General features: G+C 46.4%; 1 protein-coding gene and 1 long non-coding RNA gene across 2 annotated transcripts in view; both read left to right on the top strand.

Moving 5' to 3' along the window:
• Positions 1-14,215, top strand: part of LOC101074957 (voltage-dependent T-type calcium channel subunit alpha-1I-like) — a 92,301-nt gene extending 78,086 nt beyond the window's left edge. Inside the window, 17 exon segments of the mRNA XM_029850636.1 lie at positions 182-207; positions 209-358; positions 440-547; positions 863-1,007; positions 1,079-1,168; positions 1,997-2,006; positions 2,009-2,188; positions 2,410-2,489; positions 2,491-2,585; positions 3,057-3,167; positions 4,410-4,543; positions 6,021-6,091; positions 7,703-7,781; positions 8,262-8,383; positions 8,945-9,358; positions 12,840-12,980; positions 14,126-14,215. Coding sequence (XP_029706496.1) covers positions 182-207; positions 209-358; positions 440-547; positions 863-1,007; positions 1,079-1,168; positions 1,997-2,006; positions 2,009-2,188; positions 2,410-2,489; positions 2,491-2,585; positions 3,057-3,167; positions 4,410-4,543; positions 6,021-6,091; positions 7,703-7,781; positions 8,262-8,383; positions 8,945-9,358; positions 12,840-12,980; positions 14,126-14,215 — 2,046 coding nt within the window.
• A 146-nt stretch (positions 14,216-14,361) lies between these two features.
• On the top strand, positions 14,362-17,767 carry LOC115253327 (uncharacterized). Its single transcript, XR_003891648.1, has 3 exons — positions 14,362-14,519; positions 15,175-15,382; positions 16,525-17,767. It is a non-coding gene; the product is annotated as an uncharacterized lncRNA (long non-coding RNA).
• Positions 17,768-23,768: the final 6,001 nt, after the last annotated feature.

The following is a 23,768-nucleotide window of genomic DNA, read 5'->3' as shown; positions in this document are numbered from 1 at the left end:
GGACACCATGAAGCTAAAGTGTCTCAAAGATTGCCGCTGCTGTGTTTGAATACTTCATTTTATTTAAATGTTTCCCCTTGTTTCCCACTTTTGTCCCCCCCCCCCTCCCCCACTGTCTTGTCCCAGTGCCCAGTTGCCGTTCCTTTGAAACCATTTACAGAATATGAGAATCTGTCTTCAGGTGGTGTCCATGGGTCTCTACCTGGGGAGAAACCTACCTCAGGAGCAGCTGGAACATCCTGGATGGTTTCCTTGTCTTCGTGTCCCTCATTGATATCGTGGTGTCCATGGCGGGCGGAGCAAAAATCCTGGGAGTCCTCCGTGTTCTCAGGCTGCTCAGGACGCTGCGCCCCCTCAGGTTGGGAGGGTAACTGTTTTATTTATTTTTGAAGAGTCTCTTTCCATTTTTTATCATCTTTCCTATCTCTTTGCCCTCCAGGGTGATCAGCAGGGCACCAGGACTGAAGCTTGTCGGGGAGACACTCATCACATCCCTCAAGCCCATCGGCAACATCGTCTTAATCTGCTGTGCCTTCTTCATCATCTTGGCATTCTGGTGTCCAGGTCTGTTATCTACCTCCTGTACCGGTTTCAGCAGAAAACAACATAAATGTCAGAAGAAGGGAAGAACCACGAGGAGATTTTTCTGAGTCAGGAGCTTAATTTTATATCTGTTTCACCCTTTCCTCCACATCAGATTCAACATTACTCAACAGCTTCACTGAGTTCAGTGAGAAATAAAACAGAAAACTCTCACGACATCAAGCGCTGCATCCGAGCGACGCTCAATGCGCTACACAAATTGCCTGCCGTTGGCACGACTTCAGCCAATCAAAGCTCACTTCTGTTTCTCATCTGGCTGTGTGTGTTTGCCTTCGCAGCTCTTCAAAGGGAAGTTTTACTACTGCGTGGGCTTCGACGTGAAGAACATCACCAACAAGTCCGACTGTCTGGCTGCCAATTACCGATGGGTTCATCACAAATACAACTTCGACAACCTCGGACAGGTGCGAGAGATGAAAGCCGATGGTGTTTCTGAAGACTGACCTTACACAGTCCATTTGTGTGTCTCCTCCAGGCTCTCATGTCCCTGTTTGTACTGGCCTCAAAGGACGGCTGGGTCAACATAATGTACCACGGCCTGGATGCTGTGGGAATTGACCAGCAGGTAACAAAAGCCTGGAGATAAACATGATCAGTACAACAGAAGCAGCTTTGTCTACTAACAATCAGTGGGAAAACTCGCTTGATTTGTGTTATAACCTCCATATGGTGGCATCAATCTAGTGTCATGAGAAATAATCCTGCGGCATCAACAATGTGAACTGATCTCCTTTAGGATGGAGATTATCTGGAAATCTACGGAGACGCCACCATTCCGGCTGGTTCTCCTCCTCCAGTCCGACACTGAATGACTAATCCTATTTGCACTCTGCTTTCTACACTCAACACTGCTCTAAATTGACAATCTGACTCTCATCTCCGGTTTCACTGCACCCCAACCTGAATTTTGTTCCCGTAATGACTCCTTGCAATAACCGGCTCCACAGCCCGAGCCGTCCCATCATTCCTTTTTCTTCTTGCTGCTGTTGGCAGTGCCAGGAGATTCGGACGGTTCAGTCATTGAGTGCTTTATTTCATCAAAAGGCTGCCAGAAGCCTGTGTAATCTTCTGAAGTAGACCATAGACTTTTTCTTTGTATTAATAATTTCTATTACGATCTCCTGTTGCCTATTATATCCTTGCAAATTGACAATGTTATTGAAGTTAAAAACTGCTGCAGCTAGTGATGATGATAATGATGACGCAGCTGTTTTCTGCCCTTTACTGTTTATTATGTTAATATTTCCATGGTGACATGTTTCCTGTAGTTTTGCATCAGAGACTTTCTGGGAAACCAGGACTTAATCCGACAACCTGCTGCGGTTTCATTTTCTACCTCAGCTTCCATCTTTCACCACCTTTGTTCTCTGTCCTTCTCCTTTTCCTCCTCCAGCCCATCACCAACAACACCCATGGATGCTGCTCTATTTTATCTCCTTCCTCCTCATTGTCAGCTTCTTTGTCCTCAACATGTTTGTGGGTGTTGTGGTTGAGAACTTCCACAAGTGCCGGCAGCATCAGGAGGTGGAGGAGGCCAAGAGACGGGAGGAGAAACGTCAGCGGCGCATGGAGAAAAAGAGGAGAAGTAAGATCCTGAGAGGCAGGTTGTGAGGAATAGGTGGTGGGGGGTGGATTCAATTAAAATAGATGGGATAATGCATGAACCTCCTGGGAGGTTCAGAGCTGGGTGATGGAAGGATGGATATGTGGGAAAGAAAAAAAAAAAGGAAATCATCATCAGAAGAAGAAGTGGTTGGTTTATCCTCCACCTTCCTCCGCCTCACCTCTGCTCTCCTCCGTCCCCAGAGGCACAGAAGCTGCCCTACTATGCCTCTTACGGTCCAGCCCGACTGGCCATCCATACCCTGTGCACCAGCCACTACCTAGGACCTGGTCATCACCTTCATCATCTGCATCAACGTCATCACCATGTCTCTGGAGCACTACAGCCAGCCCCGGGTGAGCGGATGGGGAGTTAGAACGCGACTTGGAGATCAACCTGCTGCACCTGCTGCAGTAAAAACACTCAACATTTCTGATTAAGCAGCTTTAACTTCAGTAAAAACTGACAAATGGGTTCATTAGTTTAGTAAAATCTGAATTTTGGGATTAGGCTCTTATCTTGTGATGAAACGAGCTTCTGATTATCATCATAACAGATATTTTCCATCTGACTCATTAGCAGAGCACTCCGGAGCATTCTCTGTTCCTCCTCACCATTCAATGTCCTAATTAATCTCTCTTTTATTAAAGTGAGATTTATTGGCAGAGCAGAGGCACCAAACGAATCCAACAGGCCGTTTACGTCAGTTTACGATGTTTTCCCTCCTCTGCAAACTCACAAAAGTCCTTTGATTGAGGAGTTGAAGGGAAGCGATTAAGAGCAACATTTTACTGAAGCTTCAACTTCCTGCTGTTTGTTTTATGGACCGTCTGGTTTATTCCTGTCTCAGTCTCTTGGAGACGGCGCTCAAGTACTGCAACTACGTCTTCACCTCCACCTTTGTGATCGAGGCCTCACTGAAGCTCGTGGCTTTCGGCTTCCGGCGCTTCTTCAAGGACAGGTACGGGGGCGACACCCTCGGCTGTTTTCTGACGCTTTTGGTTTGTGTTATTGACCTTTCTGAGTCATTTTTCCAATACACAAACAATCCCTGCACAGCCAATCCAAGCATTTGATTCTTAATAAATGACATTATTCAACTGCAAGAAATCATCAATTGAGTTTCTCTTCAACATGCATGGGCCACAATAAAAATTATGAGCTCTGTAAGATTATTTTTTCTTCTACAAAAACATCTCTGTTTGGAATTCTAAGCATTAAAAGAGGACTCCTGCTAATATTCTAGGATCTAGAATAATTCGGCCCCGTGAGGGCAGGTGGTGCTGCTGAATATCATTTCAGATGATACAGCACATACAATCAGGTCCGAATTAGAATCAGAGGAGTTCTGGCAGGACTCGCTGACGGATATTTCTGCCGCTTGTGCTTTATGCTCTTTTCGCTCCTCTCTGTTGCATGTAAACAATCTATTTAGTCAAAATATTTCTTCCAAACTCCACAGTAATGGAGTGCTTTTCTCTATCTCTGTCCTCTTTGTGCCTTGAATGAGGCGCGTTGATATGCTGCCACGTGTGGGTGCTTCAGTTCCACAGAGAATGTGGTAAACTCCAAAAAAAAATCCCCATTTTTGCCCCAGATTCAGTCCCCCTAGCTGAGCTGTGGAAGAAATCAGAGCAGTGTTTACACCAGAGTGGCAGCAATGCAGCCAGGGAGATCGGGGACCACCGTACTTCCTGGATCACCAGCACAGTCATGGTTTGAATGTTGGGATCAATGTCTTTTAACAGGGTTAAAGAGACTCATCCCCTTTTTCTCAGCGGCCGGGTGTATTTCTGTGATGGATCATTCACCGCTACCTCCACAAACGTTGTCGCATATGATGTCATTTAAAGCAAGGTCATCATGAAATATTCCAGCAGTCATCACTTCACAGCTCTGAAAGGGAGGAAGAGCAGCTCATGTAGCAATAAAAATGTTCTGCCAGCCTCCGTGTAAATATTCATGGCAGGAAGTGGCCTTCAGGTAATGTCCGGCTCTTTCTCTGCCAAGTCTCCTGCGAGAGAATCCTTTAAATTAAGCTTACAGTTGTTGTACAATATTCATATTCATTGGTAAAGTCATATAAATGGTGACTTTCACTAAGGAAAGACTTGACCTCATCTCCAGCTTTATGCCTTTAAAAACCTGTGTGTGTGTGTCTGTGTGTGTGTGTGTGTGTGTGTGTGTGTGTTTGTCTGTGTAGGTGGAACCAGTTGGACCTGGCCATTGTGCTGCTGTCAGTGATGGGTATAACCCTAGAAGAGATAGAGAGCAATGCCTCCCTCCCCATCAACCCCACCATCATCAGGATAATGAGGGTACTCAGGATAGCACGAGGTACGCCACGCACGCACGCACACACACACACACACGCACACGCACGCACACACACACACATGTGCAGCATGCACGCACCACGCACGCACGCACGCACGCACGCACACACACCACACACACACACACAGGGCTATCCCTCACCCTATTCCAACCTTAACTCAAAGTGTAAAACTTGAAGCAGCCATGTAACTGCAGGGTTTGGCCTCTGACCTCCTTTAGGGTTAAAGGCAGTGTCATATCTTTGTCTGTGCCTTTGTTGTCTTGTCTTTGCTTGTTCACATCAAGGTCTGTGATCATTCTGAAGGATATCTTCTTCATGAAACATGAACACTTTCCCTCAATAGGTGCCGTTTTTCTCTCTCGGCTGAACCGACTCAGCGTCTTTCTTCCCTAAATCAGAATTCCCTCTTTGTAAGAAAATGGAGGGTTGGCCCTCTGCGCTGAACCGCTTCCTCTTAACATCTCATTGATGAGGATAAAGGGTTATTTCATCCATCTCACTTAAGGCTCGTCCTCAATCTGTTGCCCTCTGTCCCTGTAGAGCAGCCGAAGGGCCACTGACTCATGAGTAATATTCTAATTGTGGCGCAGACTGTGGTTGTTAACCAGCTACTGAGGTATTTAATGATAAATCTGAAGGCGACAGGTGATTTTTATTCTTTTCTCTTCCCTCCTCTGCCTTAATGTTAATTGACTTGTGTGACTCTGGGGAAAAGAATATTTCACCATCATCAGCACATGCAGGACAAGTGACATTAATATGTATTCATTATCTAAAATATGATGGGAGTTTACAAGCTATAGACAGCGTTAGCTGTTTACCAGAGCGACATCATAGTGTTTTAATTGAAATAGTTGTAATCTGGTTTAACAGAGAAGTTGTGTGCAGGGTTTGATCTCTTCCCCTCAGGCTGACGGGAATGACGTTACAGTTCAATTTGATCTCTTTCTCTCTGAGCAGCTATCCGTGCATCTCATGAAGCTTTTACATGAATGTTTGGAGACGGTCTATTAACACTATCTGTGTTTTGTACATTTGTATTGCGTGCAAACAGAGTTTTTTTCCCCTTGGACATAGAGATGAAGCTCTGACTAAAGTTCGAACGAAGAAAGGGTGTAACAAAAAAACTAGATCGACTCATTAGTAGATCAGCCATCTCCATCACTCATGACCACCACAAACCTGACCACCGTCCTCCTCCCTGCAGGCATTTCCCATCAGGATATGACTGAATTAATATACATTTATTTTACATTTCCATCGGCCACCGGCCACCATCTTTACCCATTTCGAATGGTGAGTCTGGGATCTGCTCCATCGATCCATCCTGTTTTATCTGTGTCCTCCAGGCTTTCCTGTTGCATCAGTCCTTTTGTTCTATACATGAGGTGTAGTTACAGAAAACCTCAGACCAATGTTGCACCCCCAGAGCTGCACCCCCTCCTTCTCTCTCACACTCTGTTCTCCCCCCTCCAGTGCTGAAGCTGCTGAAAATGGCCACTGGGATGAGAGCTCTGCTGGACACCGTGGTCCAGGCTCTGCCTCAGGTGTGTCTCATATGTTTCGTTACACACATACACACACCCACAATTTCCAGCTTATCTACAGGACAACAAGTTAACTTAATTAACATTTGTGGAATGATAAACGGTCAGCCAGGACAGAAGCTCCCTGAGAATTATGACTTTTTTGCCATCTTCCTCATACTGTTCCAGCACTGAGAAACCAGCCTGGTGTTATTAAATTAACCTGTTTTAATTGCACCCAATTCTTACTGGGAAAAGTTCATCTCCGGTGAAAAATCAATACACACCTTAGTTCTGGATTTCATTTAAAAAAGAGACATAAGGCAATGTTTTGGAAATAGAAAGCATAAAGCGGAGTGAGTGTCTAGAGTGTGTCTCTGTGACAGGTTGTTCCTTTAATCACTGTCATTAAGCCTCCATCAGTTTAGTGAGTAATCACGTCCAATTTCCCTCATCAGAAGCCCAAACTGCATCTGAATATTCAGACAGATTAAAAGAGGAGCGGCAGAAATATTTCTACCAGATAACTAATGGGTCACTGCTGTGTTTGGTTTGAAAAATAGCCCAACTAATCAAACAGGACAGGATTGTCATAGAAACAAATTTGCATCATCAATGACAGATTTTTCAATATTCTATTTCCTCCCATTTTTTAAAACCTTTATCTGTTGACTGATTGATGTTCCTGATGAAAGTCAGGTGGTGGAGGAGTCTGTGCCCACAGTCATATATTTACACAAGTATCTTTTTTAATTGTATTTATTTATTTGACTCTCTGTATTCTCAAATCTGAAGCCGTATTGTGCTAAACTACATTTTTTCTTTTAAAAAAGACCCTTTTTACATTAATGAAAAGCCTTCTAGGAGGAGGTTTGTGGAGAAACTTCACACATACACACATATGGAAATCTGCTCCAGCTCAGCAGCTGATGTTGGAAGTATGCAAACAATTTCTTCAGCGCTACAATCGATAGTTTCCTTCCCCTCCCTGTCTGTCATTTAGACACATTTATTGTTGGCTTTTTTTGCTCCTTTTTCTGTGGTTAAAACTTCAACTTCAACAAAAGCACAGTTGAGGTTCCCGGTGAAGCATTATGATAAACACAGACTGGTTTGAGACGTCTCTGACTGTCCTCCTGCACCCATCTGGGGAAGCCCGGATCCTCTCCTCATCTACATCCTGCAGATCCGCCAGAGGTGCTCCAGGCCTGGATGGGAGATGTAGCCCCTCCAGCACATCCTGAGCCTGTCTCAGAGTGTCCTCCTGATTGTACCTGACCTTCAGGAGACACCCTGACCACCATAACTGGGTCGAGGAAAACTTCTCAGTGTAATACAAAAGGCTAAATTATGTCTCAGCAGTCGTTTTTTGACATGTGGGAACTCGTTTACCATGGAGACCGAAAGGCTTTAGTCAGAGTTTAATATTCTTTGAAACGTCGGCCTACATGACTGCAAGGAAATGGAGCATCAGCCCCAGGCATGGCCTTGACTCCTCCTCCCAGTCCATCGTCCTCTCCTCCATCTGCCTCCCACTGTCTCATCCTGCTGCAGTGTGTCAATGTGTTGACTATTAAGAAGATGGCAGGTAAAATGTCCTTCTAACCCTTCAATGTTCCTATGTTTTACCAGGTGGGAAATCTCGGTCTGCTCTTCATGCTGCTCTTTTTCATCTACGCAGCTCTTGGAGTGGAGCTCTTTGGAGAGCTGGGTAAGTTCAGCAGAACTCAATCTTAAACTAAAACAATGAAAATGATTATTTCTGTGTAAAGCTGTGTATGTGACCCTGATAAGAGGTTATGAGTCATGATGGATGGAAACTGTAAATGGTTTCAAATCAAAGCCAAAGCCATCTCACGCCATTTCAACATCCCTTTGTGTGGAAACTTGACCTACAGTAGAAGGATCCGTCCTCTCTGGTGCCACAAGTGCTACACAGGTCGATTCAGTCATCCGTGCTGGTGGTCTGAAGTGCTTTAGGTCAATGTGGGCCACTCTGAGATTCTTGACAGGTCAGAATCTAAAAGAGGTCCAGCTGCCTTTGACTTCTGCCTCCAAGAATTCCTCTATGGAGCCTTGAAAGACTGTTGGTCTTCACCAGCATCAATCAATCATCTTCGGTGTGTTGGAGCCTCCTCCTACAGGCTGTGACTGAAGTCTCACCCTCTGAACTTCTCCTGTCCTCTTTCAGTGTGTAACGCTGACTACCCCTGTGAGGGAATGAGCCGCCACGCCACCTTTGAGAACTTTGGGATGGCTTTCCTCACACTCTTCCAGGTTTCCACTGGTGACAACTGGAATGGCATCATGAAGGTATTCCCAGTGTACAGCCAGACTTCACCCTGTCTTCCCTTTCACCTCATCTCCAGCAGCAGAGCCACCCCACAGATCCAAAACAGAGCTCGGGGGAGTGTTTATCAGCTGAATCTCTCATTCAAGTTATTCCTCCATCTTCTGGAAAACTACATCCCAGATGATATTTAGGAAGGTCAAATAAGGGCTAAGTAACAGGGATGAAGTAGAAGAAGATACTCCAGTAAAGCCCCAATGACAAGTCTGAAATCTAAATCACTTGATCCCGTTTCTTTCACCTCTCCCTCTCTAATCAGGCACAATTACCTGCTGCTTTGGAAACTGTATCATAGTTCATTTCCAGCAGAAAGTTAATCAGTGATGATGAGGCTCTCAGGATGTGTCGCTGCAGCAGCTCTCCCAATTTCATCAAGGGCTGTTATATATTAAACGTGAGATAAAGTAACAAACCGGACTAGCCTGTAGAGGTTAGGGTTGGGTGTCATGCTGGTTCCGGGTCACGGACAGTGACCAATATTTCTTTTTCTCTTTCTTTTTTCTCTCTTCACCTTTGCCTCCCAGGACACCCTGCGAGAATGCCCACCGGGTGGTTCAGGGAGTGACTACAGCTGCCACGCAGGGCTGCAGTTCATCTCCCCCTTGTACTTTGTGTCTTTTGTGCTGACGGCGCAGTTTGTCCTGATCAACGTCGTGGTGGCAGTGCTCATGAAACATCTGGACGACTCCAACAAGGAGGCGCAGGAGGATGCAGAGATGGATGCCGAGATCGAGATGGAGCTGGCACAGGGGGGCCTCTGTTGCATGATGGGGGGCATCGGTGCCATCGCTGGGGCGACAGGCAGTGCTGTGAGTGGGGCCGGCGCTGGTGCAGCCGGGGCAGTCGGAGGTCCGGGCGCGACATCAGATGAAGGAGGAGGTGGTGGAGCTCACGAGGGACTCGCGCAGCGTCGATGTCGACTCTTCTCTCCAGCTCTGGTAAGAAGAAAAAGGATTAATTTTCTATCATCTTACCCACCTTCTCCTCAACAAGCTCATCACCTGTGCAAAATGGAGTCGCTGTGAATAGAAAGTTGTTCCTGGTGGATAAATGCTGGATGGTGGAATGGTCACACACATGACAGAAGGAGTAGAGGAGAAGATGCTTCTTCAGGATCTTCTGAGATTTCCCTCCTGTTTGATTGCTGCTGCTAAACATAGAGAAAAAGGCCTGTGTTAACGGTGTAGGAGCTCAAAACTTTTATTTTCTCATTACATGTTTAAATCTATCACTTGAATGGCTGAAAATGCATATTTAGAAAATGCATTTTGATATAATACTCAGTGCAACTAAAGTACCTGATACACCTCATGCCACCTCAGGTCATGACCAGATGAGTTCAGAGACAATCAGAGACAATCACAAAAGCACGAGTCACCACACTAATGCATTCCAGAAGTAACACTATAGCAGCCACTGATTGTCCCGCTGCCGACTAATGTCCCCTTGGAACCAGCAAATCACCCTCCAAGAACAGGAAAATGCATCCCTCCAACTGTGTGTCTGAATCAGACAACATTCAGAAGTCAAATACACGTGTCAAGGTTCAGCCACTTACGACAAAGCTGTTCAACCCATCCCCACATACCATCACACACACACACACACACACACACATGCACACAGTGATATTAAATGACCGCTGTCCCAGCCAGTCTAAAAACCCTTAGTGGGAGCTTTGGCGTCGATGGCTCATTCGTCAACTCCCAGATTTCTGCAGAGAACATCGATACTGGCCCGCGTGAAATTACCGTAGCTACAAACGAGAGCAGATATTTTTGGAAGCACGGCAGGGAAAATAATACACGTAAACAAGCGTGAGAGGTGGGGGAGATGGATGGGTGTGGGGACTTAATGTGTGCTACCGGTTCAGTATGCCTTGTGCCCAGCTAACGTTTTGTGAAGATACAGTAGATTTTGTTGTAATAATCAATAACTCACCACTGGAAACACAATAAGACATCAATATTTAATTCCATTAGTTCTTGTCTGTGTCCAGCTGACGCCATTGACTCATTGGGCTCAATTTCTGTCCCAAAATTTTCCTTGGCAGTTTCAGAGTTGGATCTCCTCCTTATGATCATGCAGTCAAGCCCTACCTGTTTGTGGAAGCACCAGCAGATGCGACAAAGCCTCCAGTTGCATCCCTGAATCCCATTAGCTGCAGCTTTATTCACATTTTTTTGGAAGGATGGATGAGATGTAGAAAAAAACAAAAAGGGAAACTAATGTTTATTTCTGCCTTTTAACTGAACCCTCCCGTGTTCTTACATGCACACAGTTTGAGCCTAATGAACCCGAGTCTTTTTTGTACTTTGGCAGGGACTAAAGGAAATTAACACTGTCATCCATCCCAAAGAGTGGCAGCGAATCCATGTGTGAGAGAGGGGAGGAGGACAGAACAGAAAGATCTGAGTGCGCAAGACTTTGGAGACGAGGAGTGGGTGGCACACTCCGCCACCATCTCATTGTGCTTATAGCTCATTGTCTGTCAGCCCTCTGGTATTTTTAACCAGGAATGGAGTAAAAAGAAAGATGAGACCGAGGAAGGAGCCTTCACATGTCTTCACATTGTCTAAGTCTTCAGTCTGATTAGCCTGCAAGAGCTTTATGAGGATTTAAGTGCAAAGTTGGCCTATTTTTGCAAGTATTCCGACTGAGAGTTGGATGTTTCCTCCCACGGGTGCAAGAATCCAGGCAGGCTTAACAGAGGTGGAGGAGATAAACATGCATGTTCTACCGAACATGTGAAGGTGTGAGCAGAGTCACTTTGCCCTTAGCAAAAGGCCAAAGTAGCAAAAGGCCTTAAGTCTGACTCAGAGGGCTTTGAGGAGTTTTTAAGACTATTAAATCTGTGTCATTTACATTTAAGTGAATCCCCAGTCAGGAGAATCAGTGTCTGGACTCCAGTTATTGATCTGCAGACTTCAGGTTAGAGAACCTCTTAGAGTCTTTGTCAGCAGTATCTGACCTGAGCTGATGAGACAGTGAGGAAGTGGCGACTGTTTGACGGCCTTGGATTGGTGTTTCCTGCTGCCTCACATGCACAAGTCCTCAGAATGACTCCGGGCCTGGAGCCGCTATCAGAGCCTCATCTGTGTTTGCAGTCAGCTCGCCCGATTGCGGCGCTGCAACGAGGATCCGCAGCAGTCCTTTCAGCTTTTAAGCTGCTTTTTTCGCAATTTGCCATGTTCAGCTTTGTGATTCTTTTGAGTGAACTGAGTGACAGGGACTCCGGCTCACAGTTTCCTTTCTGACAGGAAACACACACTGCTGCAGGAAAAGCACCGAGGAGAACATGGATTCTGGTCGTGCCTTATTAACACTGCCCCCCGCTGCCAGTCTTTGTGTGTCTGCATACATGTGTAAAATAAGCCGCCGACTCAGATCAGACCAGAGCATCATCCAAACATTACCAAATATATTCAACTGTCTGAAGTGCTTCTAGTACAAAATCCCTCTGCAGAGGAAGAGTGTGAGTCACAAAGCTCAAAACACTGGAGGGATTCTTCTTTCACAGAAATAAGACAGGTTCAAGGTATTTTCCTGGTTCAAAGTGTCTCTTGTTTAGGGGGCCACACCTAAGTATTAACATATCCAGGTTTTAAGAGCAAGAAAAGGCTTCGGACTTGTATTTAGGATTCAAACCAAAAGCATCAGGGATGTCGGGGGTGAGACACCCAGATGGTTGCACAGAGGGTCAGATAAGGTCATGGCCCCCAGCAAGGCCAAACAGCCTCAGCCCTCGCTGTGTCTGACAGGACAGCTGGCTTAAACTTTGCTGTCTTCACCTCTCACATGTTTCAAGTCGTGGACAACAGGAAGATCCGGGACTGTGTCCCACTTTTACAGAATCTGTAAGCACTGCTTTTGTACCCAAATGGAGAAAAACAAGTACAACAAACAGCATTAAAGCGTGAAAAAAGCTAATCAGTTTCACAGAGGAGGAAAAATCAACATCCAAAACATCTAAAAGAACCCAGGAGAGCGAGAGCGAGGGTCCCAGAGCATCTGCTGCAGCCACGACAGCCGAGGCTGAGTGAAGACAGGGAAGAAGAGAGGGGGAAAAGGAAGAGGAAGAGTGACAAAGAGACAGCGCTGACACCCGTGAGAGACAGCGGGAGAGGCGTGAGCAGTGGCCCTCCTGAGCAGAACTCCAGTGAAGTTTCTTCAGCTCGTGTCTTCTGTTTGCAGTGTCACCCAGCACATGTTTTATTAAGTCTTTCAAGGTTCAAAACCCATTTGAACCGTGCACGTGCCCCACTCGTCTGCTCCCACCACATGCACACAACACTTTAACAGAGTTGCTGGTTCATATTTTATTGTTAGAAATATCAATGCTCTCTCTCTCTTTCTCTCTCTCTCTCTCTCTGTCTGTGTGTGTGTGTGTGTGTGTGTGTGTGTGTGTGTGTGTGTCAGGAGAGCCAGTGGTTGGACAGTGTGTCCCTGTTAATTAAGGACTCCTTGGAAGGGGACATGATTGACAACCTCTCTGGTTCCGTTTTCCATCACTACAGTTCTCCTCCTGTCTGCAAGGACTGCAGGAGCCACCCACAGGAGGTGAGTGGGGCCGTGCACAAGCGTCCACGTGCACGTCCTTGTCTGTCGAATCGTAGCCTGGAAGCTCTTTTCTTGTCCTATTTTGAGCCATTTAGCGAATGAGCTTTAATTTCTTTAATTAAGCAGCAGCAGTGAGACCGGGCTGTTTTCATGATTATGAACAATAATTAGTGGTGATTTTGCTACGCTTTCGTTGCTGAGAGTGCACGTTTGACCCGTCTGTCTGTCTGTTTGTCTGTCTTTTGCGGCCATTTCTGTATGTGCATCTGGAAAATGTACGGGTGCTCGTGCATGTTGACTTAAACAAACATTGTTAATCAAGTGGAATGGAAGTGAAAGCGGGGGTGTGATGAAGGTGCGAGAGGATGGAGGTCAGGGCTAAATGGAGAAGACGGGGACACACACATGCACGCACACACACACACACGACTGTTGCCAAGGACCAGGAGGCTGCATCCAATTTGAATCCAGCCCCTTATATTGTAATTTGGTAGTTTTTACTCGTTCTCAAAGTTTCGAATAGAAGTCTAAAAGTCACACACACACACATGCACAAACACACACACCCATGTGTTTTAACCCACAGCATTTTTATCTGAAATCACCCTGTTTTTCATAAATAAATTATATCCAGGACAGAGTTGATGCATTCCAATTTTTGTCAGATAGAAAATAGCAACATCCAATACTGGAGGGCTTAGCTGTCAGAAGTGGCTCCGCTTCTGGAGCCTCCCCCAGCCTCCCTTCATATACTTCAGCCCAACATTTACAGCCCAAACCAGACAGCTTAACACGGCGACCAGTCATCGCGCTTACGCACATGCAAACACGACACCAAAAAAAGAAAAACCAATTTCAGCACAGGGCAGAGGTGACGCCACGAGTTCTAATATACACATGCAATCCCAATCTGAGTGTGTGTGTGCGCCGCGCGTGTGTCGATCCATCCATGTAATTACTGTTTGAACGAGGGGCTTCTGTGTTTTGAGGGGAATTGAGGTCAGCCGGGCTGACAATGTGGAAATGGTGGATCCAGAACTGCGTGAAATCCCAACAAAACCACAGTGGCGGTGCTGCGACATCGCTGCCCGCTCCATCACAAGCCCGACGAGGTGTCCAACGTGCGTGTGTGTGTGTGTGCGCAGCAGATTAAACTGGCGGAGGTGGAGCAGGCATCCCTCATGTCGGAGCAGCTGTCCGACAAGTCGTCCTCTCTGCGCTGCCTGACGACCTGAGTCTGGACGAGCACAGCAACTACCAGCTGCTGGTCAGGGACAGCAGGTACTCCCGTTCTGATGGCTGGCTTCACTCTTCCTGATCTCGTTCCCGTCACTAACAGTTTCTCTCTACCTTTTTCCCATCATGCATTGCCCTCCCAGCAGGGCAGCAGTGACTCGCACAGCTCGGAGGAGCTGCCAGCTTCCGGGGGCTACAGAGGCCTCCGCCGCTGCAGCTCCGGGAGCGAGGACGGGGACCACGAGACGTTTGAGGAGGGCATCCAAGCCGAGGTGGACACGCTGAGCCCAGCGTGCTGCGCAGGTACCAGCGTGCACGTGCATGCTTTAGGTAGCTCCCATCGTGTGTAACACCCCCTGCTGTGAGCTGCAGGAGAGCAAAATCCTGATCTCACAATTATATTAAATGAATCCTATCTGGGTTACCTTTCACCAATGCGTGATCCTTATCTGTGTTTTCCATGACCCCCTCGCCGGTATGTAAGCGGCTTCATTATGCTTGACTTTGTCATGACATTGATGGTATCTTTTAAAGGAGACAAAGCTTCTTCCTGGCGCTGTCCCATAAGGACACGTGGAACCTGCTTGATTGACTTCTACCGGAATTAAAACAGTGATAAATGAGATGTTAAACTTATATAGGGTCCCCCTATATGAGCCTGGTCCTGCTCAGGGTTTCTTCCTGTTAAAGGGGAGTTTTTCCTTGCCACTGTTGCTTGTTGGGGATCAGGCCCTGGGATTCTGTAAAGCGCCTAGAAACAATTCTGATTGTAACAGACGCTATATATAAATAAAGATTGATTGATCACCCGCCCATTGTTAACAAGCTTTCTTTAAAAGTTAAATATTTATATAAAATATATATATTATATTTATATATATTAAAGTAAAAGTATAGATGCTGTGTTCAGTGACCCGGAATAAGAGCTGATTGACTGAAACATCAGGACCCCTTCCAGATGGAGATGGACGGAGCTGCGGTGCAGACGCTGGTGGGTCTTCACCTTTGTTCCGCACACCAGCGGAGGTCATCCACCCATCAGCTGCCGCTCACCCGGGTGGCCCAGAGGACACCAGTAGTCCCAGAGACAGAGAGCCTCCCCAGCTGGCTTCACTGCCTCCCTCCTCCGCTCACCTGGACCAAACTGCCAACCCTTGACCTCGCAGGTATTCCAGACTGACGAGACGCCTGTTTGTCAGGACGGATGGATGATCAGGAGCTGACATCTCCGTCTCTGGGGGGCATGTGGTGTCCTGATGGGACATCATTACGCAGTGAACTTTATTGTCCTCTCAGAGAGCTGAGTTAGAATGAGATTTCAGAGGGTCCAAATCTAAGGCCGCAGAAGCTGCAACCTGAAGAAAATCCTGCTATTAATTACCAACTGTTCACTTTTGAAATCTCACTGTAACGGTGCCGCAGCATTGATGATGATCCCAGGGTTGGTGCTTGAGTAGCACCTACAGATCCATATTGGGCTGCTCAGAACTGGAGAATGCACTGCAATGATTAAAATGGCGTGAACTCATTTCTAATTAAAGGGAGACTCTGGTTGAATGCTAACACCTCGCTCTGTTGGCTCCTACATAAAGCCAACAAAGAGGTGAACATTAATTTTAGTTCTCCTGTATCCATGGAGATGGTTTCCTTTCTTCCTCTGGTACCTGTTGGGTTTGTTTAGCCTGCATTTGACTGCCTCTGTGATGCTCCGTCGCTGCAGTAATGCTCTGCAGCACGCAGCTAATTAGCCTGGCAAACCCGGAGCCTGATGCCGGCTCCGTGTTGACGGCTTCTTGGCTCGCTTTGCTCACATTTTCTCCTCCTCACACCATCTTAACATTCTTCCTGGTTCACTCCATCATCTTTTCTTTGCTTGTGTTGCTGCCAGCCCCTCATTTTCTCCATTTTTTTTTTTTCATAAACTCTTCTCCCCTGTGGTTTTGTTTACTGAGACCGTGGCAGGAACGCGGCCAGGATTAGAGGTAATGACTAGCACCCTCCTGCACACGCTACAATTTCAATGAAAGTAATCACGCGTGACACATTAGCTGTTTTCAGTGTTCTTGGTTTTGGAGTTACAACGCGGATTTGGCAGCATCTGAGTCCAGGGGGTAAAAGTAGATGTAATAGTTCGCTGTGCTTCTCCTGCACTCTTCATCATTTCTGCTGTTGAGGGAACACCTTCATGAGGCAAATGCTTGAAAAATGTCATCGAATGGGTGAATCTGGGCTGCAACTGCTTCAGATTTACACATTTGCCAAACCAAAGTCCCAGTTATTACTTATTTCGGTCTCCCTCTGCCTGCAGCATCTGCCCCACAGTGATTCCTTCCTGGATGCGGGCGCTTCCGAGGGCAGCCTCCAGACCACTCTAGAAGAAGGGCTCAGCTCCTCGTGCCTCTTGTATGCTCCCTCCCCAGCGATCCAATAAACATACCAGGACCAACCATAACATTTGACCCCCGCGCCACCAGGGGGCACCAGAGGGGTCAGAGCGAGTGTGGCTGCCCCCTACAGGTCTCTCTAAATTTTTCCAATGCTCGCAGAGGCAGGAGGAGGCGGCTACAGACAGACTTTCGGCTGATGCCCCCTCTCAGCCCAGGCTCCCTGGCACCCCCACTGGTGTAGAAATGTAACAGCACCGGCCCACAGGGTCAAAGCAGTTTGTCGGTCTAGAGAAAAGACAGACGTCACTGCTGTGGTCACACGTCCAACACCAGGGCCGATGGAGGGGCGAGGACAGCGGCTTCACAGACAGAAGCACCAGATGAAAACACTCGTTGCCTCTCTGTAGTTGAACTATTTGCATTTCAGAACTGTTTTTAAATACAAAACATGTCTGTGATTGCGAATTTCTCTCATCGTCAAGTCGTTTGTTCTCTCCTCGGGTCAGCTCTCGCAAGAGCACAACCGCCTCTTCAAAGGGTGGCTGGTTGTTAGAGACGGGCTAGTTCAGCCTGTAACTGTAACAGAGTTGAGCCTTGAAGATGTCTGCGTCCTGAGCTGGACTTCAAAACCTCGGGGAGGGGGAGACCGGACCCGAAACTGCGGCTGAACATTGTTGAGATGGCATTAATGTATAAAAAACAACAATTAAAAGAAACCCTTTGACCCAACGTGCCCTCAACCTTTGTGCAAAAACACAGTCATCAGCACCGGACAGATGGCAAAATGCTGGAGCTTCTTTTAAGGAAGAACTGAACATTGTACAGTTTATTTATTGACTTTATTTTGTAATATCCATCACGAGTAGCATCGGACACCTTTTCCTCTTTGGCATCTTTGTCAGGTGAAAGAGGAGGTCGAGCATCTTTCTGTCCTCATCTTTGTTGTCTTGGAGTTGTGTGAGTGTCCTTTGTCCCTGAGACCCTCATTAGTGTTGCGCTGGACGGAAAACTGACAGAATCCAACGTGACTATTGCCGAGAACACGTGGATTTTCTACAAAAACCCATGAAAGGGCTAAAATGTAGCGAGTGCAGACCTGGGCCAAATCTGCAGATGATATTTAGTAGCTGTTATAGTCTTAAAATGGATTTGGGGTTTTAAATTATATATTTAAGGGATGTGAGAGTGAAAGTTCTGCATGTTTGGAAAACATTTTAAATGTCCTTAAGGCAGGAACTCAGTAGGTGTTATAAGGATTAGCTCATCATGCTACATTGAAAAGCACCGTGACCAAGGTGCTAATGGTTGTTGCTGCGTGTCAGATTAACACCAGGATTAAAAAGGTTTGATTCATGACTGATGTTATCTGGATTCCCTTTGAAGCAGCACCAGAGGTCAAAATTCATATATTTATTTTTTAAAAAGTCGACACAGATCAGCACAAACCTTTGCACAGACACTCACATGCGAGAAGCATGGATAGCAATAACATTTGTAATTTCATTTGTAAATTCTAGACTATTTGTTCTTCATATTTTCTTTTCCAAGATCTCGTCCTTTCAAATTACGTAAACTGATGACCGGTTGTCATGGCCGAGCTTAAAAAATGGAGACGATCGAACATTTGAACCATCTAAAGCTTAAAGGTCAGCAGGATAATGCTACGCATGAATTGGCATTAATCGCGTTAGCGGAGTTGCTGTAAATCAAAATACATTCTGCACAAGCTGAAATGACGTTTGAGGGAAACCAAAGGGGACATTCTTCATGAAGGACCCAGACCGGGGGTCAGTTCTAGATGAGTGTGATCTGACATGAAAAAGGATCGCTGGCACGATGGTGAGACAGCAGCCGAAGCTCCGCGCTGCCCAGCCCAGAGCAGACGGCCAAGCTTCATGAAGCCAAATGCTAATTTGACTCAGGTCTGCTCGAGTGTAGTGGCGGTTTAGAGGAATTCCGTTAACCCCCCCCCCCTTACATAAACCCTCAAAATTCAACATTTGGATCAGGTGGACCTCAGGTGAACGTATATGACCCCCCACATACACAAACACAGACAATATGAAGAGGACACATATCACACAAAGGTGTCAGTGGAAACAATGAGAGGGACGTTTTGGAGGGAATTTTTTATCTTTGTCTTTTCACATAGACAGGCGAAACCTGATTGATCAAAAAAATATTGACACCCCCACCCCACCCACCCGCATTTGAGATATGCAACATGCTAAATGTACAGTTAGATGTATGAGCCTCGTATAGATAGAATATATGGCGAGAGATTATTTATGGATTTATGTATTAGAATCAAATATGACTGAGAATCAAAGGTCGCCGAGAGGATGATGATGTATTCATGTATTCCAGAGTCGTCCTCTTCCTCCTCCCAACCTGTTTTTTTTTCCTCTGAAATGCATGTGAGGGTTGTTTTTTAGTTCCTGTTTTCTAAATGTCATTCTTGTGTCATAAAAGTGAGATAGCTTTTCAAACTCGGACTCTGGGATTGTTCTTTCAAACTTTCCTTTTACTGGTTCTATCGTGTCTGTGTGTGTGTGTGTGTGTGTGGGGGGGGGGGGGGGGGGTCTGTTCTCTTTCAGGGTTTTTTCATGAGGAGGGACCTGAAAATAACTGACATTCAGCAGCCAACAAAGGTTTTAAAGGGGGTAAAAGCAGATAGTTTACTGAAAAGCCCTCAAAAGATTCGTCTTCCCAGTGACACCGACTTTCCGAGGCACATTTAATGATGCATATTAAGGACTCTGTTGGTTTTGATGTAAATGGTTCCAGCACTTTGCCACAAATTATCTAATTTACTCTTTAAATGATCCAATTTTCTCTGAAAAGTTGCAGCGAGAACATTGGTTTCTTCTTTGTAGCCAGTTATTGAGATGAATGACTGTAATGGTCAGTGAGCCAGACCGGAGGGAAAAAGGTGTGGAAATATGTGGAAGCAACTAAACTGGCCAGTGGCTCCAGTCGATGACTGGGATGACAGAGCAGAACCAGATCCAGAGAAATTTCTTCCTGGATGCAGCAGCTTGGACGTGACCTCATTGGAAAAGTGCAGTCTCATCGATGTCCTCAGATATCTTCGATTTTCAGCATCCTATTCTCTCCAGTAACCCTTTTTTACCTTCTCCCATCAGTGCTGGGGGAGGACAGAGTCCCCTCTCCTTACATGAGTCTGTGGAATTTGTATGTTGGACCTGATTTGAGTCACATCAGTGGCTTTCAGATCACTGTGAAGCTAAATTAAACTTGTTAGCTTGTGAGCTATTTTCAAATTACATGAACTCAAAAGAGCCTCTGAGGTTTAATGAGTCTTAACAACAGTTCACCCCCCCCCCCCACACACACACACACACTCCAGCCCACTTCTTCACGCTCTTCTGTGGGTTCTGCTATTTTTATGGACTTATTAGACTCAACATTCATTCGGTGACACAGAAACGATAACAGGGTTGATCTGTTAACTGTTTATAGAGAAAGGCCACGACTGAGGTCCGGCCGTGTGTCCCAGTTAGCTGCTTTGGAAGCAATCGGTGCTCCGCACAGGAAAGATTAATGGGTACAAAGTGTTCCTCTTAGAAAAGCAGGGATTCAGAGTTTTGTGCTACCTTAGCATGACCTCAGAATCTGACTGAATCAGCCACAAACATTATTGGTTTCCCCTCATAACGGAACCACATTTCCATAAATTAGCATCTGCAGAGTATGCAAAATATAGATCTAACGTACAGCGTTTAACTAATCGTCAACAAGAAAAATTCCAAGATCATATCTAATAATAATAAACATACTGTTCAGTGTTTTGCCACAGGAAGCAACATAACATTAATGCACCTGTGTCTGTGGTAAACTAGTCAGCATCAGGTCTGTATTAGCCTGTTAGCATGTGGCTCAGATGTGTCGCTCCTGCATGAGACTATGAGACAAAGCACACCTTAATAAACCCATCAAACAGCCCTTTTGGTCCCTTTCTTCTCCATTTAGCACCTCCACTCATCCCCTGATGCGTTTGCTGCCTTTCATCACTTCACTAGTTCTCCCCTCTGATCTCACCTGTGTCTGGACCGGAGCTGCCAGCTGGGAGGCGTCCACACAGCTTTCATACCACAAACACAAATTAATTATACCCCCATTTTCTGCTCATTTCCCAGATATTTGATATCAACGCAGTGGAATTTCTCCTAAATCCTCCTGCGGGTGTGCAGCGGCAGTCAGCCACGTGCTCGGACGTCATTATGAGCCGCACCAGCAACGTCAGGGAAACAGCCGCATAATGTACATCCAGCCTTTGATGTAAATGGGGGGACTTCTGCAAAGTAAGGATTAAATCAGGGATGGGGGAGGGGGGCTGAGGTTCAGTTTCTCCATATGAGCTTTCTGAACATCCCATGCAGAGCAGAAGGCTGCGCTATAATTATATCATGAGATGTTCCAGCCAGGCCACGTCCCTCCACCAGAGCTGAACCCGGTCAGGATCTATGGCCAGAATGTGAAGAATCGGGAGGTCTCCTGCTTCAGGGCTTTTTCACTTTTTTGAAAATTATTGTGATGCGTCTGGACAGTCTTCAGTGCGGCCGGCCTTCTTTCAGCCCATACAGAAGGGTTTCGATTATTGAGGTTTCTACAGTATTCGCTACATACACACATCCATGTATTTCTGATTCTTTGTCAGGACATCGACACAACACACCCTAACCTTCCTAACTACGGATCACCCATAAAACCAGAGATATAATAATAGTGTGACGTCTGATGGACGGGAGTGGCGGATCAGTTGAACTGGGATCAGTGGGTGAGCTGATGAATGGGTGCTAAAAAGCCCTTTATCAGAGGTGCAAACACCTATTAGCATCTCTGATAAAGAGCTTTATAGCAGAGATGCTAATAGGCGTTTGCACTCAGATTCTTTGATGAAAACACGACCGAAACACTTTGTTCATCCCAGCGTACCAGCAGCAGCAGAGAATCGTTAACGGTTACACGTTGGACTCCGTCACAGTAGGGGGGCGACATGCCTAGTTGTTCAGGGAACCGCTTCCTGTTCCTGGAGCGATGGCCACATAGACACCAGTTTCAGGGCTAATGAGGTCCGGAATCAGATCACCTGACAGACAACTGCTGCCGAACTGGCAACTCTGGCAAAGTTCAAGTCGTATGTCAACAAACCCAAACCTGCTCGTCCAATTAAGTGCTTCAGATTGGGGCTTCATCACGTTGAGTAATTATGTTAAAGAGCTCTTGAAAACATTTTGCCGTGGGAGTAATTTAACCTGGAGGAGTTCATTTTCAAAAACAGCTCCAGACTGACCATCTGTGACTCCAGCTCCAGCGGAGGATTAAAACATGACGCGTCACGTCACGGCCGCCCCTTTTGTTCCGATCTTAATCACCAGTTTCTAGCTCTTTCTGAATTTTTCTTCCCCTTAATTAAAAAGGGGTTCATTACTGGCTGAGGAGCAACCAGGGAACGGTCTTTTTCGGTCTCAGCTTTGTGTTTATTTAGTCCCCTTTCATAGGCGATCGCGTGTTGCGGCTACATGTTGGTGATTACGGTGATGTGAATGGAAGAGACGCCACCAGTCTGGTTCCATGCGGGGAAGTAGTAAAGCTTTATTAGCACCACTGGGTTGAACACGCACGCCTCCCACAAACTTTGTGAGACCACTTGATAGAATTTATGAAGCAGTAGCAGGATGAGACCTCTGGGTTCCATTCAGGTTCCCAATAAACATGTCATTGCGCCGGAGAGGAAGGGGACACGTGCGCTTTCTGACAGTCTGTGGCTGCAGGAAGGGAAGGTCCGTGAAATCCACCTGACCTGCAGGTCTGGCTCGGGTGGAACCAGCCGGCTGAGGCGTCTGGCACAGCTGCATGAGAGAAACACTGGAAGAGTGACACCTCGCTGGCAAAGAAGCACTCACCAAATCACGGAGTCCATCAGTATTTTAAGAAGAACATCATAAAAGATCACACTTTCGGAGATGGTCCAGGATCCAGCAGATATTGGAGACACCTGACGGCTGCTGTCATTACCCACAATCCACAGGTAAACGACCTTTGATCCCTACAAACAGGAAGTCCGACCCTAGTTGATAATGAAGGAACAATGAGAATCCAAATAAAGGGCAGATCTGGGAGGTTTTTGTTCGACTAAACAGGAACATTTTGGCTACATTACGCAGACGGGAGAGAAAGTCCTAATTTCGTATTCAAACCATTTTCTGATTATGGGTTGTATTGAACTACAAATCAGAATAAATGTGCAAACAAAACTAGATTGAGGGATTTAATCTGTGATTGGAGCCAGACTGAGGTAAATATGTGACAAACGCCTCTTTTGTTAACAGTGGAGAACAGGAAGCTGCTGCTGGATTGAAGTACCTTGATGATCAGGCATGAACCTCATTTTTAAACGCACCTTCAGATGGAGTCACGCTGTTGTTCAGCATCCATCACTGTGACTGGATTCAGAGGGAACCCAATGCTTTTATCTCCTGTCCTGATCCGACAGACGTCTTCCCTGACCTCCTCGGTGTGGACAGCAGAGCCGCACAGACGCCTTTTCCTCCCGCTCAGGAACCACAACACTGAGCCCACTCACATGTTAATCTATTCCCCACTGAGACGGCAGCCGAGAACACCGTCAAGCCCCTGACCCCCCACATCTGCCACAGCAGCCTGTTAATTAACAGCACGCATCTGCTGGGAGGATCCCTGGCCTTCTAATCACCTGACTGGCATCAACCGGAGGTTTGGGTTGCTTTATGTATACATGGACCCAGTTTGCCTGCCCAACACTGGGTCCATGTAGGCAACAGGTCAGGGAAAAAACCTCCTTTAACAGGGAAGAACCTTGAGCAGGACCAGCCTCATAGGGGGACACATACATTCATGCGAATCCATTCAGCAATGTGTGGCTGGTAAGACAATTTTCTCCAGATCTACTTCTGTGATTCCTGTCCATTGAATCCTTTAGGCTAATGATGCAGCGACGAGGAAGAATTCTCGGTTTCCTGATTGGACGGAGGAGGCGTGGTTAATACGGAGGAGGCCACAGAAACGGCGAGGAGAGAGGTCCAACCCAATCAGACCTCATTTGTCCTGAGACCGAACACGGGATGTCAGATGGAAGTGGACAGGTCCCGTCTCTGAGCCA

Source organism: Takifugu rubripes, chromosome 17 (assembly GCF_901000725.2).
Source record: "Takifugu rubripes chromosome 17, fTakRub1.2, whole genome shotgun sequence".
Taxonomy (NCBI): Eukaryota; Metazoa; Chordata; class Actinopteri; order Tetraodontiformes; family Tetraodontidae; genus Takifugu; species Takifugu rubripes.
Note: the sequence above shows the minus strand (reverse complement) of the source record. Positions and strands in the feature narration are given on the sequence as shown.